General features: G+C 44.3%; 1 protein-coding gene across 4 annotated transcripts in view; it reads left to right on the top strand.

Moving 5' to 3' along the window:
• The window catches only part of LOC110498297 (vam6/Vps39-like protein), a 58,013-nt gene that overhangs the window by 16,892 nt on the left and 23,374 nt on the right, over positions 1-17,747 (top strand). For all 4 annotated transcript variants that reach the window (XM_036955401.1, XM_036955399.1, XM_036955400.1 and 1 more), the window contains 6 exons: positions 3,653-3,773; positions 5,367-5,487; positions 8,521-8,650; positions 10,715-10,857; positions 13,394-13,534; positions 15,060-15,201. In XM_036955401.1, the coding sequence (XP_036811296.1) occupies positions 3,653-3,773; positions 5,367-5,487; positions 8,521-8,650; positions 10,715-10,857; positions 13,394-13,534; positions 15,060-15,201 (798 nt within the window). The remainder of the gene's footprint in view (positions 1-3,652; positions 3,774-5,366; positions 5,488-8,520; positions 8,651-10,714; positions 10,858-13,393; positions 13,535-15,059; positions 15,202-17,747) is intronic.

Raw genomic sequence — 17,747 nt, 5'->3', positions numbered from 1 at the left:
GTTTACCAAGAAGACAGGGAATGTTCCAGATTGGCGGAGTTACAGTTTTGACTTAAATCGGCTTACATCTATGGCAAGACTTGAAAATGGCTTTCTAGCCATGATCAACAACCGACTTGACAGGACTTTAGAGTATTTTGTGTAGATCGTTGACAATTTAAAAACAACATCTATTTTAATCTCACTTTGTAACACAACAAAATGGAGAAAATGTCTCAAGGGTCTGTAGATCATTACACTCTTTTTTTTTTTTGTTTATAAAGCCCTCTTGCATAAACTTCAGTCTTTTAATGAGATACTAGACCTTTTTCTAATAACTCTACAGACCCTTTCCATCTACACTGAGTTGGGTATATCTGCTTTCAGTTGTTCTGGGGGGGCCGTGTTGAATGATCTACGATGCACTTTAAAATGGGAGGAATTGATGCCTTTTAGGGCATTTCAGACAGTTGTTAGAATTACCTTTTTACTGAAGAATGTGTTGTTTTTTAGATTGTTTTGCTTTTCGTTAATTAATAATAGTAGTTAATAATAGTAGTTAATAATAGTAGTTAATAATAGTAGTTAATAATAGTAGTTAATAATAGTAGTTAATAATAGTAGTTAATAATAGTTAGTTAATAATAGTAGTTAATAATAGTAGTTAATAATAGTAGTTAATAATAGTAGTTAATAATAGTAGTTAATAATAGTAGTTAATAATAGTAGTTAATAATAGTTAGTTAATAATAGTAGTTAATAATAGTTAGTTAATAATAGTTAGTTAATAATAGTAGTTAATAATAGTAGTTAATAATAGTAGTTAATAATAGTAGTTAATAATAGTAGTTAATAATAGTTAGTTAATAATAGTAGTTAATAATAGTAGTTAATAATAGTAGTTAATAATAGTAGTTAATAATAGTAGTTAATAATTGCAGGTTTTTTAATAGTAGTTAATAATAGTAGTTAATAATAGTAGTTAATAATAGTTAGTAGATAATAGTAGTTAATAATAGTTAGTTAATAATAGTAGTTAATAATAGTAGTTAATAATAGTAGTTAATAATAGTAGTTAATAATTGCAGGTTTTTTAATAGTAGTTAATAATAGTAGTTAATAATAGTAGTTAATAATAGTTAGTAGATAATAGTAGTTAATAATAGTTAATTAATAATAGTTAGTTAATAATAGTAGTTAATAATAGTAGTTAATAATAGTAGTTAATAATAGTTAGTTAATAATTGCAGGTTTTTTAATAGTAGTTTAATGTGTTTTAATCAAGGCTGGATTAATGCAAGAGGTCACCGGGGTTGAAAAATGTATACAGCATATACAGGATATATTCAGACCCCTTGACTTGTTCCACATTGTTACGTTACAGCTTTATTCTAAAATGGATTTAAAAATATTTCTCATCAATCTGCATACAATATCCCCTAATGACAAAGCAAAAACATTTTTCATTTTTTTGGCACAAAAAAATAAATGAAATATCACATTTCCGTAAGTATTCAGACCCTTTACTCAGTACTTTGTTGAAGCACCTTTTGGAAGCGATTACAGCCTCAGGTCTTCTTGGGTTTGACGCTACAAGCTTGACACACCTGTATTTGGGTAGTTTCTCCCATTCTTCTCTGCAGATCCTCTCAAGCTCTATCAGGTTATATGGGGAGCTGCATAGCTATTTTCAGGTCTCTCCAGAGATGTTGGATCTGGTTCAAGTCGGGCCTCTGGCTGGGCAACTCAAGGACATTCTGAGACTTGTCCCGAAGCCATTCCTGCGTTGTCTTGTCTGTGTGCTTAGGGTCGTTGTCCTGTTGGAAGGTGAACCTTTGCCCCAGTCTGAGGTCCTGTGCGCTATGGTGCAGGTTTTCATCAAGGAGATCTGTACTTTTCTCTGTTCATCTTTCCCTCGATCCTGACTAGTCTCCCAGTCCCTGCCGCTGAAAACATAGCATGATACTGCCACTACCATGCTTCCCCGTAGGGATGGTGCCAGGTTTCCTCCAGACGTGACGCTTAGCATTCAGGCCAAAGAGTTCAATCTTGGTTTCATCAGACCAGATAATCTTGTTTCTCATGGTCTGAGAGTCTTTAGGTGGCTTTTGGCAAACAACATGCAGGCTGTCATGTGCCTTTTACTGAGGAGCTGCTTCCGCCGGGCCACTCTATCATAAAGGCATGATTGGTGGAGTGCTGCAGAGATGGTCGTCCTTCTGGAAGGTTTTCCCATCTCCACAGAGGAACTCTGGAGCTCTGTCAGAGTGACCATCAGATTCTTGGTCACCTCCCTGACCAAGGCCCTTCTCTCCCGACTGCTCAGTTTGGCTGGACGGCCAGCTCTAGCTGGAGTCTTGGTGGTTCCAAACTTCTTCCATTTAAGAATGATGGAGGCCACTGTGTTCTTGGGAACCTTCAATGCTGAAGACATGTGTTGGTACCCTTCCCCAGATCTGTGCCTCGACACAATCCTGTCTCTGAGCTCTACGGACAATTCCTTCGACCTCGTGGCCTGGTTTTTGCTCTGACATGCACTGTGAACTGTGGGACCTTATATCGACAGGTGTGTCTTTCCAAACCAATCAATTGAATTTACCACAGGTGGACTCCAATCAAGTTGTAGAAACATCTATCATCTCATCTCAACATCACATCTCAATTTCGAGTTCCATGGCAAAGGGTCTGAATGTAATACTTATTTTGCAAACATATAAAAAAATAAAAAAAACTATTTTCGCTTTGTCATTCTGTGGTATTGTGTGTAGATTGATGACATGTTTTATTGAGTCCATTTTAGGATGTAACAAAATGCAGAAGAAGTGAACGATCTGAATATCTGTTCTATCAAATCTACATTATTAGTCAATGTTATTGTGTGTGTGTGTGTTATTGTGTGTGTGTGTTATTGTGTGTGTGTTATTGTGTGTGTGTGTGTGTGTGTGTTATTGTGTGTGTGTTATTGTGTGTGTGTTATCGTGTGTGTGTGTTATTGTGTGTGTGTGTGTCTGTGTGTTATTGTGTGTGTGTGTGTGTGTGTGTGTGTTATTGTGTGTTATTGTGTGTGTGTGTGTGTGTGTGTGTAGCAAAATACAAATATTGGGGAAGATTCCAGAGCTGAGGATGATGTTAAAGAGTTTAAGTATAGCCAAATGGAATTTGTAGCCAATTGGAATGTGTGGTCTGTATATTTTATAATTTCATTGAGGATATCTTCAACACCACGGGAATTTTTAGGTTTAAGGGTTGTGTATTTTGTCCTGTAGTTCGTTCAATGTAATTGGAGAATCCAGTGGGTTCTGGTAGTCTTTTTATAGCTGATTCTAAGATTTGTAATTGATCCTGTATATGTTTTTTCTCTTTGTTCTTTGTTATTGAGACAATAAGCTTGACGAAGTGGTTTACCCATACATCTCTGTTTTGGATAGATGACTCTTCGTGTTGTTGTTTATTTAGTACGTTCCAATATCCCCAGAAGTAGTTCGATTGTATGGATTCTTCAATTAGATTCTTCTGTCTCTCTGTCTAAGAAAACACCAGCCCCCCTACGTCATAGCTTTTCTCTCTCTCTCTGGTTTTGGGCCAGGCCAGCGTGTGTTTTTAATCAGTCTGCCACAAGCTGTTGTAGTGATGTAATGCTGCTGAGGTTTCTGTGTGTTTCTCTCTCTCTCAGAACATCAGCCCCCCTACATCATAGCTGTCCTGCCTCGCTATGTGGAGATCAGGACCTTTGAACCCAGACTGCTGGTCCAGAGTGTGGAGCTACAGAGACCACGATTTATCACCTCAGCTGGGTGAGAGGATATTTATTGTCCAGATATGTACCTTTTGTTTTCTGAAGGAGGGAATCCAACCAACCGTACTGGAAACCACTGCCATGCAGATCAGATGTTACGCAGATGAGATGTTACGCAGATGAGATGTCACGCAGATGAGATGTCACGCAGATGAGATGTCACGCAGATGAGATGTCACGCAGATGAGATGTCACGCAGATGAGATGTCACGCAGATGAGATGCCACGCAGATGAGATGCCACGCAGATGAGATGTCACGCAGATGAGATGTCACGCAGATGAGATGTCACGCAGATGAGATGTCACGCAGATGAGATGTCACGCAGATGAGATGTCACGCAGATGAGATGCCACGCAGATGAGATGTCACGCAGATGAGATGTCACGCAGATGAGATGTCACGCAGATGAGATGTCACGCAGATGAGATGTCACGCAGATGAGATGTCACGCAGATGAGATGTCACGCAGATGAGATGTCACGCAGATGAGATGTCACGCAGATGAGATGTCACGCAGATGAGATGTCACGCAGATGAGATGCCACGCAGATGAGATGCCACGCAGATGAGATGCCACGCAGATGAGATGCGACGCAGATCCAATGTCACGCAGATCCGATGTCACGCAGATCCGATGTCACGCAGATGAGATGTCACGCAGATGAGATGCCACGCAGATGAGATGTCACGCAGATGAGATGTCACGCAGATGAGATGTCACGCAGATGAGATGTCACGCAGATGAGATGTCACGCAGATGAGATGTCACGCAGATGAGATGTCACGCAGATGAGATGTCACGCAGATGAGATGTCACGCAGATGAGATGTCACGCAGATGAGATGTCACGCAGATGAGATGCCACGCAGATGAGATGCCACGCAGATGAGATGCCACGCAGATGAGATGCCACGCAGATGAGATGCCACGCAGATCCGATGTCACGCAGATCCGATGTCACGCAGATGAGATGTCACGCAGATGAGATGTCACGCAGATGAGATGCCACGCAGATGAGATGCCACGCAGATGAGATGCCACGCAGATGAGATGCCACGCAGATGAGATGCCACGCAGATGAGATGCCACGCAGATGAGATGCCACGCAGATGAGATGCCACTCAGATGAGATGCCACGCAGATGAGATGCCACGCAGATCCGATGCCACGCAGATCCGATGCCACGCAGATCCGATGTCACGCAGATGAGATGCCACGCAGATGAGATGCCACGCAGATCCGATGCCACGCAGATCCGATGTCACGCAGATCCGATGTCACGCAGATTCGATGCCACGCAGATCCGATGTCACGCAGATCAGATGTCACTCAGATCCGATGCCACGCAGATCCGATGCCACGCAGATCCGATGCCACGCAGATCAGATGTCACGCAGATCCGATGCCACGCAGATCCGATGTTACGCAGATCAGATGTTACGCAGATCAGATGCCGTTATTTTATAGCTTTGCTGGATCAACTATCCCATGTTTTTGATGTAGAACGTTTTTGTCAACCATCACACACTCGTAATAAAAACAATCTCTCCCTTCTCTTGTTGTTCCCTCCTCCTCTCTGTCTGTCCCAGGCCTAATATAGTGTACGTTGCCAGCAACCATTTTGTCTGGCGCCTGGTACCTGTGTCCATCGCCAGTCAGATCAGACAGTTACTACAGGACAAGCAGTTTGAACTGGCCCTGCAACTGGCGGTGAGTAATTACCCCATCACTACTATTACTACTACTAATACTACTACTACTACTACTACTACTACAAATACTACTACTACTACCACCACTACTGCTACTAATAATAATACTACTACTACTACTACTACTACTACAAATACTACTACTACTACCAATACTACCACTACTACCACTACCACTACTGCTACCACTACTACTACTACTACCACTACTACTACCACTACCATCACTAGTACTACTACTACTATTACTATCACTACTACTATCACTACTACTACTAATACTAATACTACTACTATCACTAATACTGCTAATACTAGTACTACTATTCAAATTACTACTATCACTGGTACTACTACTACTATCACTACTACTAATACTACTAATACGATCACTAATAGCGCTAATACTAGTACTACTATGCGTATTACTACTATCACTAATACTACTAATACTAGTACTACTATCGCTAATACTACTATTACTATCACTTTTACTACTACTCCTATCGCTAATACTACTAATACTAGTACTACTATTACTACTACTACCACTACGGCCACTACTACTATTACTATCACTACAACTACCAATACTAGTATTGATACTAATATCACTACTACTAATACCACCACTATGACTACAATTACTAGTACTACTACTACTATTACTAATACTACTACTATTACTACCACTACTACTACTACTACTACTACTACTACTACTATCACTACTACTAATAAAATACTACTACCACTACAAATACTACTACTACTACCAATACTACCACTACTACCACTACCACTACTGCTACCACTACTACTACTACTACCACTACTACTACCACTACCATCACTAGTACTACTACTACTATTACTATCACTACTACTATCACTACTACTACTAATACTAATACTACTACTATCACTAATACTGCTAATACTAGTACTACTATTCAAATTACTACTATCACTGGTACTACTACTACTATCACTACTACTAATACTACTAATACGATCACTAATAGCGCTAATACTAGTACTACTATGCGTATTACTACTATCACTAATACTACTAATACTAGTACTACTATCGCTAATACTACTATTACTATCACTTTTACTACTACTCCTATCGCTAATACTACTAATACTAGTACTACTATTACTACTACTACCACTACGGCCACTACTACTATTACTATCACTACAACTACCAATACTAGTATTGATACTAATATCACTACTACTAATACCACCACTATGACTACAATTACTAGTACTACTACTACTATTACTAATACTACTACTATTACTACCACTACTACTACTACTACTACTACTACTACTACTATCACTACTACTAATAAAATACTACTACCACTACTACTACCAGTACTACTACTGTTAGAGTTGCGTAAATTCGAATCTGGTATCAGGATAAATATAACATTGAGTCACCGATTTTTATACTATGTATTTTTTATTAACTAAGCAATAAATGGCAATTGCAACTTTCGTATATACGGGTTCACTGAATCACCACGCAGGGCAGAACAGGGAACTGACAGGATGTATGTAAACAGTGTTCTTAGATAGACAGTTCCAACCCGTCTGTTGGCCTATCACAGTAGAGGCTGGGCGTGGTTTAGACTTGCTCAGCCTATTGCAGGCGCTCAGGCGGGTCCCCGCCTCTTGGCGCTTCTTGGAGTCCTCCCTCCGTCAATATATAGATCCTTACTGTTCTGGTATCGCAGCCTAGTTATAACAGTTGCTCAGTTCCTGCTATTGTGTTGTTCAGTATTTTTCCATCTCAGTTAAACCTCGTGATGACCACCCCTCCCTATACCTAAATGACCACAACTTTGTAAGATACAGCAAGTCACACCATGTGCTCAATATTGTTACATCCAAACACAAGGACAAAGCATCTGCTGGGCTGTTATCTACAGTTTTGCAACATGCAGGTCACACCATGTTACTGTTACTCAGTTCTTGTCACACACACAAACAGGCAAGTAGATGTAGCAAGCAGTTGTTGAATCTCATGATGATGCTCAAGTGCACAAATGCAGATACTTCACACAGCCAACATCAGATAATATTGAATCATATATATGGTAATGGCTATAATGTAAAACACAGAATCGCACACTACTGCTACTACCTCTACTTCTGCTACTACTATTACTACTACCACTACTACTACTACTACTACTACTACCAGTACTACTGCTACTACCAGTACTACTGCTACTACTACCAGTACTAATACTACTAATACTACTATTACTGCCACTACTACCACTATTAGTACTCAAGTGAACAAATGCAGATACCTCACACTACTACTAATACCGGCACTACCACTGATACTACTACTACTAATACTACTACTACTACTACTAATACCGCCACTACCACTGACATACAAATCAATATAATCCAGACAGAAAATATTTACACAAGAAGCAATCTAATATCACACAGTCAAACTCTCAGTCGTTTAGTAAGTTCACCATACCACCATTACCACATGGATTCACACACTGCGTTTTAAAATCCGGACCACTCCTTTAAGGGTGTGTGTGGGGGGGGGGGGGGGGGATCCGGACCACTCTTTCAGGGGGAACAGAGATAATATATAGGTCAGAGGGTTAGTAGTGTGACAGAGATATGATAAAAACCAGAGGGTTAGCAGAGGGACAGAGATATGATACTGACCTGTCATGGTGTGACTCACTACATCCCTATATGCCTCTCTCTCCATCCCTCTCTCCTATCCTCCCTCCCCATGACCTCTTTCCCCTCCTCCATCCCTCTTATTCTTCTCCCCTCCTCCATCCCTCTCTCCTCTCCTCTCTCCCCATGACCTCTTTCCCCTCCTCCATCCCCATGACCTCTTTCCCCTCCTCCATCCCCATTACCTCTTTCCCCTCCTCCATCCCTCTCTCCTCTCCTCTCTCCCCATGACCTCTTTCCCCTCCTCCATCCCCATTACCTCTTTCCCCTCCTCCATCCCTCTCTCCCCCAGAATATGAAGGATGACGTGGAAGGAGATAAGAGACAGCAGATTCACCACATCCAGAATCTCTATGCCTTCAATCTGTTCTGTCAGAAGAGGTTTGATGACTCCATGCAGGTGTTCGCTAAGCTCGGCACAGGTGAGCTTCTGGCTGTCCGTTAACTACCTGAACGGGTCTGTCCGTTAACTACCTGAACGGGTCTGTCCGTTAACTACCTGAACAGGTCTGTCCGTTAACTACCTGTCTGTTAACTACCTGAACGGGTCTGTCCGTTAACTACCTGAATGGGTCTGTCCGTTAACTACCTGAACGGGTCTGTCCGTTAACTACCTGAACGGGTCTGTCCGTTAACTACCTGAACGGGTCTGTCCGTTAACTACCTGAACGGGTCTGTCCGTTAACTACCTGAACAGGTCTGTCCGTTAACTACCTGTCTGTTAACTACCTGAACGGGTCTGTCCGTTAACTACCTGAACAGGTCTGTCCGTTAACTATCTGAACAGGTCTGTCCGTTAACTACCTGTCTGTTAACTACCTGAACGGGTCTGTCCGTTAACTACCTGAACGGGTCTGTCCGTTAACTACCTGAATGGGTCTGTCCGTTAACTACCTGAACGGGTCTGTCCGTTAACTACCTGAACGGGTCTGTCCGTTAACTACCTGAACGGGTCTGTCCGTTAACTACCTGTCTGTTAACTACCTGAACGGGTCTGTCCGTTAACTACCTGAACGGGTCTGTCCGTTAACTACCTGAACGGGTCTGTCCGTTAACTACCTGAACGGGTCTGTCCGTTAACTACCTGAACGGGTCTGTCCGTTAACTACCTGTCTGTTAACTACCTGAACGGGTCTGTCCGTTAACTACCTGAACGGGTCTGTCCGTTAACTACCTGTCTGTTAACTACCTGAACGGGTCTGTCCGTTAACTACCTGAACGGGTCTGTCCGTTAACTACCTGAACGGGTCTGTCCGTTAACTACCTGTCTGTTAACTACCTGAACGGGTCTGTCCGTTAACTACCTGAACAGGTCTGTCCGTTAACTATCTGAACAGGTCTGTCCGTTAACTGCCTGTCTGTTAACTACCTGAACGGGTCTGTCCGTTAAATACCTGAACGGGTCTGTCCGTTAACTACCTGAACGGGTCTGTCCGTTAACTACCTGAACGGGTCTGTCCGTTAACTACCTGAACGGGTCTGTCCGTTAACTACCTGAACGGGTCTGTCCTTTAACTACCTGAACGGGTCTGTCCGTTAACTACCTGAACGGGTCTGTCCGTTAACTACCTGAACGGGTCTGTCCGTTAACTACCTGAACGGGTCTGTCCGTTAACTACCTGAACGGGTCTGTCCGTTAACTACCTGAACGGGTCTGTCCTTTAACTACCTGAACGGGTCTGTCCGTTAACTACCTGAACGGGTCTGTCCGTTAACTACCTGAACGGGTCTGTCCGTTAACTACCTGAACGGGTCTGTCCTTTAACTACCTGAACGGGTCTGTCCGTTAACTACCTGAACGGGTCTGTCCGTTAACTACCTGAACGGGTCTGTCCGTTAACTACCTGAACGGGTCTGTCCGTTAACTACCTGAACGGGTCTGTCCGTTAACTACCTGAACGGGTCTGTCCGTTAACTACCTGAACGGGTCTGTCTGTTAACTACCTGAACGGGTCTGTCCGTTAACTACCTGAACGGGTCTGTCCGTTAACTACCTGAACGGGTCTGTCCGTTAACTACCTGAACGGGTCTGTCCGTTAACTACCTGAACGGGTCTGTCCGTTAACTACCTGAACGGGTCTGTCCGTTAACTACCTGAACGGGTCTGTCCGTTAACTACCTGAACGGGTCTGTCCGTTAACTACCTGAACGGGTCTGTCCGTTAACTACCTGAACGGGTCTGTCCGTTAACTACCTGAACGGGTCTGTCCGTTAACTACCTGAACGGGTCTGTCCGTTAACTACCTGAACGGGTCTGTCCGTTAACTACCTGAACGGGTCTGTCAGGTCTCTAATGGCACCCTTTTCCCTACGTAGTGTGCTACTTTAGATATGCTGCCTTACCTACGTTGTGTACAGCAGTACTGCGTACCATCGTCCCATCTGGGACATTAAAGTTAATGTTAACCAATATAAAGCCTCTGGTCAACAGCAGTGTACAGGGAATAGAGGGTGGTAGTAACGCTGTACCTTCTCCCTTCCAACAGATCCCACCCATGTGATTGGTCTGTATCCAGACCTGCTCCCCGCTGACTACCGTAAACAGCTGCACTACCCCAACCCCTTGCCCAGTCTGTCTGGAGCAGAACTGGAGAAGGCTCACCTGGCGCTCATAGACTACCTGACACAGGTGGGTGGGGGGGTTGTAAACCAGCGTGTAGTATTGTCCCTGTTAGATGATGTGTGTTGTCCCTGTTAGATGATGTGTGTTGTCCCTGTTAGATGATGTGTGTTGTCCCTGTTTGATGTGTATTGTCCCTGTTAGATGATGTGTGTTGTCCCTGTTAGATGATGTGTGTTGTCCCTGTTAGATGATGTGTGTTGTCCCTGTTAGATGATGTGTGTTGTCCCTGTTAGATGATGTGTGTTGTCCCTGTTAGATGATGTGATGTGTGTTGTCCCTGTTAGATGATGTGTGTTGTCCCTGTTAGATTATGTGTGTTGTCCCTGTTAGATGATGTGTGTTGTCCCTGTTAGATGATGTGTGTTGTCCCTGTTTGATGTGTATTGTCCCTGTTAGATGATGTGTGTTGTCCCTGTTAGATGATGTGTATTGTCCCTGTTTGATGATGTGTGTTGTCCCTGTTAGATGATGTGTATTGTCCCTGTTAGATGTGTATTGTCCCTGTTAGATGATGTGTGTTGTCCCTGTTAGATGTGTATTGTCCCTGTTAGATGATGTGTGTTGTCCCTGTTAGATGATGTGTGTTGTCCCTGTTAGATGATGTGTCCCTGTTAGATGATGTGTATTGTCCCTGTTAGATGATGTGTGTTGTCCCTGTTAGATGATGTGTATTGTCCCTGTTAGATGATGTGTGTTGTCCCTGTTAGATGATGTGTATTGTCCCTGTTAGATGATGTGTGTTGTCCCTGTTAGATGATGTGTCCCTGTTAGATGATGTGTGTTGTCCCTGTTAGATGATGTGTATTGTCCCTGTTAGATGATGTGTGTTGTCCCTGTTAGATGATGTGTCCCTGTTAGATGATGTGTCCCTGTTAGATGATGTGTATTGTCCCTGTTAGATGATGTGTATTGTCCCTGTTAGATGATGTGTATTGTCCCTGTTAGATGATGTGTATTGTCCCTGTTAGATGATGTGTATTGTCCCTGTTAGATGATGTGTGTTGTCCCTGTTAGATGATGTGTATTGTCCCTGTTAGATGATGTGTATTGTCCCTGTTAGATGATGTGTATTGTCCCTGTTAGATGATGTGTATTGTCCCTGTTAGATGATGTGTATTGTCCCTGTTTGATGATGTGTATTGTCCCTGTTTGATGATGTGATGTGTATTGTCCCTGTTAGATGATGTGATGTGTGTTGTCCCTGTTAGATGATGTGTGTTGTCCCTGTTAGATGATGTGTGTTGTCCCTGTTAGATGATGTGTGTTGTCCCTGTTAGATGATGTGTGTTGTCCCTGTTAGATGATGTGTGTTGTTCCTGTTAGATGATGTGTGTTGTCCCTGTTAGATGATGTGTATTGTCCCTGTTAGATGATGTGTGTTGTCCCTGTTAGATGATGTGTATTGTCCCTGTTAGATTATGTGTGTTGTCCCTGTTAGATGATGTGTGTTGTCCCTGTTAGATGATGTGTGTTGTCCCTGTTAGATTATGTGTGTTGTCCCTGTTAGATGTGTGTTGTCCCTGTTAGATGTGTGTTGTCCCTGTTAGATGTGTGTTGTCCCTGTTAGATGATGTGTATTGTCCCTGTTAGATGATGTGTATTGTCCCTGTTAGATGATGTGTATGGTCCCTGTTAGATTATGTGTATTGTCCCTGTTAGATTATGTGTATTGTCCCTGTTAGATTATGTGTGTTGTCCCTGTTAGATGATGTGTGTTGTCCCTGTTAGATGATGTGTGTTGTCCCTGTTAGATGATGTGTGTTGTCCCTGTTAGATGATGTGTGTTGTCCCTGTTAGATGATGTGTGTTGTCCCTGTTAGATGATGTGTGTTGTCCCTGTTAGATGATGTGTATTGTCCCTGTTAGATGATGTGTGTTGTCCCTGTTAGATGATGTGTGTTGTCCCTGTTAGATGATGTGTATTGTCCCTGTTAGATGATGTGTGTTGTCCCTGTTAGATGATGTGATGTGTGTTGTCCCTGTTAGATGATGTGTGTTGTCCCTGTTAGATGATGTGTGTTGTCCCTGTTAGATGACGTGTGTATGTTTTTGATTCTATGGAACCCACGACTCAGTGACTAGGGGACTATCCTGACCTAGGGGACTATCCTGACCTAGGGGACTATCCTTCCCTAGGGGACTATCCTTCCCTAGTGGACTATCCTTCCCTAGGGGACTATCCTTCCCTAGTGGACTATCCTGACCTAGGGGACTATCCTGACCTAGGGGACTATCCTGACCTAGGGGACTATCCTGACCTAGGGGACTATCCTTCCCTAGTGGACTATCCTTCCCTAGGGGACTATCCTTCCCTAGGGGACTATCCTTCCCTAGGGGACTATCCTTCCCTAGGGGACTATCCTGACCTAGGGGACTATCCTGACCTAGGGGACTATCCTTCCCTAGTGGACTATCCTTCCTTAGTGGACTATCCTTCCCTAGTGGACTATCCTTCCCTAGTGGACTATCCTTCCCTAGTGGACTATCTCGACCTAGGGGACTATCCTGGCTCCATAAATACAATGAAATGTGTGCGTTCCAGAAACGCAGCCACCTGGTGAAGCAGCTGAACGACTCCGAGCCGTCCACCCCGTCTCCCCTCATGGAAGGGACTCCCACCATCAAGAGCAGGAAGAAACTCCTGCAGATCATCGACACCACGCTGCTCAAATGCTACCTGCATGTACGTATGGATACCTCAGATGTACTCCCCCATGTCATTGTAATGCTACCTGCATGTACGTATGGATACCTCAGACGTACTCCCCCATTTCATTGTAATGCTACCTGCATGTACGTATGGATACCTCAGATGTACTCCCCCATGTCATTGTAATGCTACCTGCATGTACGTATGGATACCTCAGACGTACTCCCCCATTTCATTGTAATGCTACCTGCATGTACGTATGGATACCTCAGATGTACTCCCCCATGTCATTGTAATGCTACCTGCATGTACGTATGGATACCTCAGACGTACTCCCCCATGTCATTGTAATGCTACCTGCATGTACGTATGGATACCTCAGACGTACTCCCCCATTTCATTGTAATGCTACCTGCATGTACGTATGGATAATTCCATGGTAACGGAACTTCGCTTTATACCAAATTAAAAACCATTGATTTTCAAAGTTTAATAAATAACTTTTTAACAATTTGCCCTGGTGTCCCCTGTGTTAATCTAGTGTCTCTCTCCAGACCAACGTGTCCCCTGTGTTATTCTACTGTCTCTCTCCTCTCTCCAGACCAACATTGCCCTGGTGTCCCCTGTGTTAATCTAGTGTCTCTATCCTCTCTCCAGACCAACGTGTCCCCTGTGTTAATCTAGTGTCTCTCTCCTCTCTCCAGACCAACGTGTCCCCTGTGTTAATCTAGTGTCTCTCTCCAGACCAACGTGTCCCCTGTGTTATTCTACTGTCTCTCTCCTCTCTCCAGACCAACGTGTCCCCTGTGTTAATCTAGTGTATTTCTCCTCTCTCCAGACCAACATGGCCCTGGTGTCCCCTGTGTTAATCTAGTGTATCTCTCCTCTCTCCAGACCAACGTGGCCCTGGTGTCCCCTGTGTTAATCTAGTGTCTCTCTCCAGACCAACGTGTCCCCTGTGTTAATCTAGTGTCTCTCTCCTCTCTCCAGACCCCCTGTGTTAATCTAGTGTCTCCTCTCTCCAGACCAACGTGGCCCTGGTGTCCTGTGTTAATCTAGTGTCTCTCTCCAGACCAACGTGTCCCCTGTGTTATCTCCAGACCAATGTGTCCCCTGTGTTAATCTAGTGTCTCTCTCCTCTCTCCAGACCAACGTGTCCCCTGTGTTAATCTAGTGTCTCCTCTCTCCAGACCAATGTGCCCCTGGTGTCCCCTGTGTTAATCTAGTGTCTCTCTCCAGACCAACGTGTCCCCTGTGTTAATCTAGTGTCTCTCTCCAGACCAACGTGTCCCCTGTGTTAATCTAGTCTCTCTCTCCAGACCAACGTGTCCCCTGTGTTAATCTAGTGTCTCTCTCCAGACCAACGTGTCCCCTGTGTTAATCTAGTGTCTCCTCTCTCCAGACCAATGTGGCCCTGGTGTCCCCTGTGTTAATCTAGTGTCTCTCTCCAGACCAACGTGTCCCCTGTGTTAATCTAGTGCTTCTCTCCAGACCCTGTGTTAATCTTGTGTCTCTCTCCAGACCCTGTGTTAATCTAGTGTCTCTCTCCTCTCTCCAGACCAACGTGGCCCTGGTGTCCCCTCTGTTGCGTCTGGATAATAACCACTGTCACATTGAGGAGAGTGAGTACATCCTGAAGAAGGCCCACAAGTACAGCGAGCTCATCATCCTCTATGAGAAGAAGGGCCTGCATCAGAAAGGTAATGAACACCATCACACCTCCTCCTCCATGCTTCAAAGGTAATGAGCACTAACACACCTCCTCCTCCATGCTTCAAAGGTAATCAGCACTAACACACCTCCTCCTCCATGCTTCAAAAGTAATGAGCACTAACACACCTCCTCCTCCATGCTTCAAAGGTAATGAGCACTAACACACCTCCTCCTCCATGCTTCAAAGGTAATGAGCACCAACACACCTCCTCCTCCATGCTTCAAAGGTAATGAGCACTAACACACCACCTCCTCCATGCTTCAAAGGTAATGAGCACTAACACACCTCCTCCTCCATGCTTCAAAGGTAATGAACACTAACACACCTCCTCCTCCATGCTTCAAAGGTAATGAGACTTGTCGCTCTGGCATCTCAAATCTGATCTTTGTTTTTTCTTCACTAATGGTTCTTTTGACCAATCAGATCGGCTCCCTTGACAATAATTGTGCTTCATGTGTAAATGCAGCGTATCGACGCTAGACATCAGTCACAGCGTGCGGGGTATGTGGAGCAATAACACTACACTACATATTAGTCATTTAGTAAACACTCTTATCCAGAGTTAGAATTAGTGCATTCAACTTGCATAGGTAAAACAACCACATACCAACACCATCATTGTGGCTAAAACCTTCCGAAATAGCTGCGACCTACAAAGTCTGTGCTAGTGAGAGTAGAAGACGGTGTTACAGAGAGAGCATCTGTTGTTCTGAGCATGCAGGAGGACCAGAGAGGGAGAGGATATGTTGTTCTGAGCATGCAGGAGGACCAGAGAGAGAGAGGATCTGTTGTTCTGAGCATGCAGGACCAGAGAGAGAGAGAGGATCTGTTGTTCTGAGCGTGCAGGAGGACCAGAGAGGGAGAGGATCTGTTGTTCTGAGCGTGCAGGAGGACCAGAGAGATATGATCTGTTCTGAGTGTGCAGGAGGACCAGAGAGAGATGATCTGTTGTTCTGAGCATGCAGGAGGACCAGAGAGAGAGGATATGTTGTTCTGAGCATGCAGGAGGACCAGAGAGAGATGATCTGTTGTTCTGAGCGTGCAGGAGGACCAGAGAGAGATTATCTGTTGTTCTGAGCATGCAGGAGGACCAGAGAGAGAGGATCTGTTGTTCTGAGCATGCAGGAGAACCAGAGAGATAGGATCTGTTGTTTTGAGCATGCAGGAGGACCAGAGAGAAAGCATCTGTTGTTCTGAGCGTGCAGGAGGACCAGAGAGAGAGAGAGCATCTGTTGTTCTGAGCATGCAGGAGGACCAGAGAGAGAGAGAGCATCTGTTGTTCTGAGCATGCAGGAGAACCAGAGAGAGAGAGCATCTGTTGTTCTGAGCATGCAGGATCCCTCTGAGCTCTGCTCTCTGTGGTGTGTCCTGTCTGAATGAAGGATCCCTCCCAGAGCTCTGCTCTCTGTGGTGTGTCCTGTCTGAATGAAGGATCCCTCCCAGAGCTCTGCTCTCTGTGGTGTGTCCTGTCTGAATGAAGGATCCCTCCCAGATAAACTCGGGAGTCCCCATGGTTTGTCTCCCAGGACTGGAGGCTGGCCCACACTGTGGTTGGACAGTCATCCTCATACCTCTTAGATCATAGCTGTCTTCATGCTATTAGTGCTGGTTTTGGGCCAGGCCAGTGTGTGTTTTTAATCAGTCTGCCACAAGCTGTTGTAGTGATGTAATGCTGCTGAGGTTTCTGTGTGTTTCTCTCTCTCCCTCTCTGCCTCTCCCTCTCTGCCTCTCTGCCTCTGCCTCTCTGCCTCTCTGCCTCTCCCTCTCTGCCTCTCTCTCTCTCTCTGTCTCTCTGTCTCAATTTAAAGGTGTAGATACTAGAGGTCGACAGATTATGATTTTTCATCAACCATGTGTAGTTATAACTAGTGATTATGATTGATTGATTGTTTTTTATAAGATAAGTTTAATACTAGCTAGCAGCTTACCTTGGCTTCTACTGCATTCGCGTAACAGGCATTCGCGTAACAGGCAGGCTCCTCGTGGAGTGCAATGAGAGGCTGGTGGTTAGAGCGTTGGACTAGTTAACTGTAAGGTTGCAAGATTGAATTCCCCAAGCTGACAAGTTCAAGGGCAGAACGACAGATTTTTACCAAGGCAGTTAACCCACTGTTCCTAGGCCAGTTAACCCACTGTTCCTAGGCCAGTTAACCCACTGTTCCTAGACCAGTTAACCCACTGTTCCTAGACCAGTTAACCCACTGTTCCTAGGCCGTCATTGAAAATATGAATGTTTTCTTAACTGAATCTCCCATCTCCCAGCCCTACAGGTGTTGTTGGATCAGTTGCACCAAGGCTAACTCTCCTCTCTTCCTCCCCCAGCCCTACAGGTGTTGTTGGATCAGTTCCACCAAGGCTAACTCTACCCTCTTCCTCCCCCAGCCCTACAGGTGTTGTTGGATCAGTTGCACCAAGGCTAACTCTCCTCTCTTCCTCCCCCAGCCCTGCAGGTGTTGTTGGATCAGTTCCACCAAGGCTAACGTTCCTCTCTTCCTCCCCTACAGGTGTTGTTGGATCAGTTCCACCAAGGCT

The sequence above is a fragment of the Oncorhynchus mykiss genome, chromosome 19 (genome assembly GCF_013265735.2).
Source record: "Oncorhynchus mykiss isolate Arlee chromosome 19, USDA_OmykA_1.1, whole genome shotgun sequence".
Classification (NCBI taxonomy): domain Eukaryota; kingdom Metazoa; phylum Chordata; class Actinopteri; order Salmoniformes; family Salmonidae; genus Oncorhynchus; species Oncorhynchus mykiss.
Note: the sequence above shows the minus strand (reverse complement) of the source record. Positions and strands in the feature narration are given on the sequence as shown.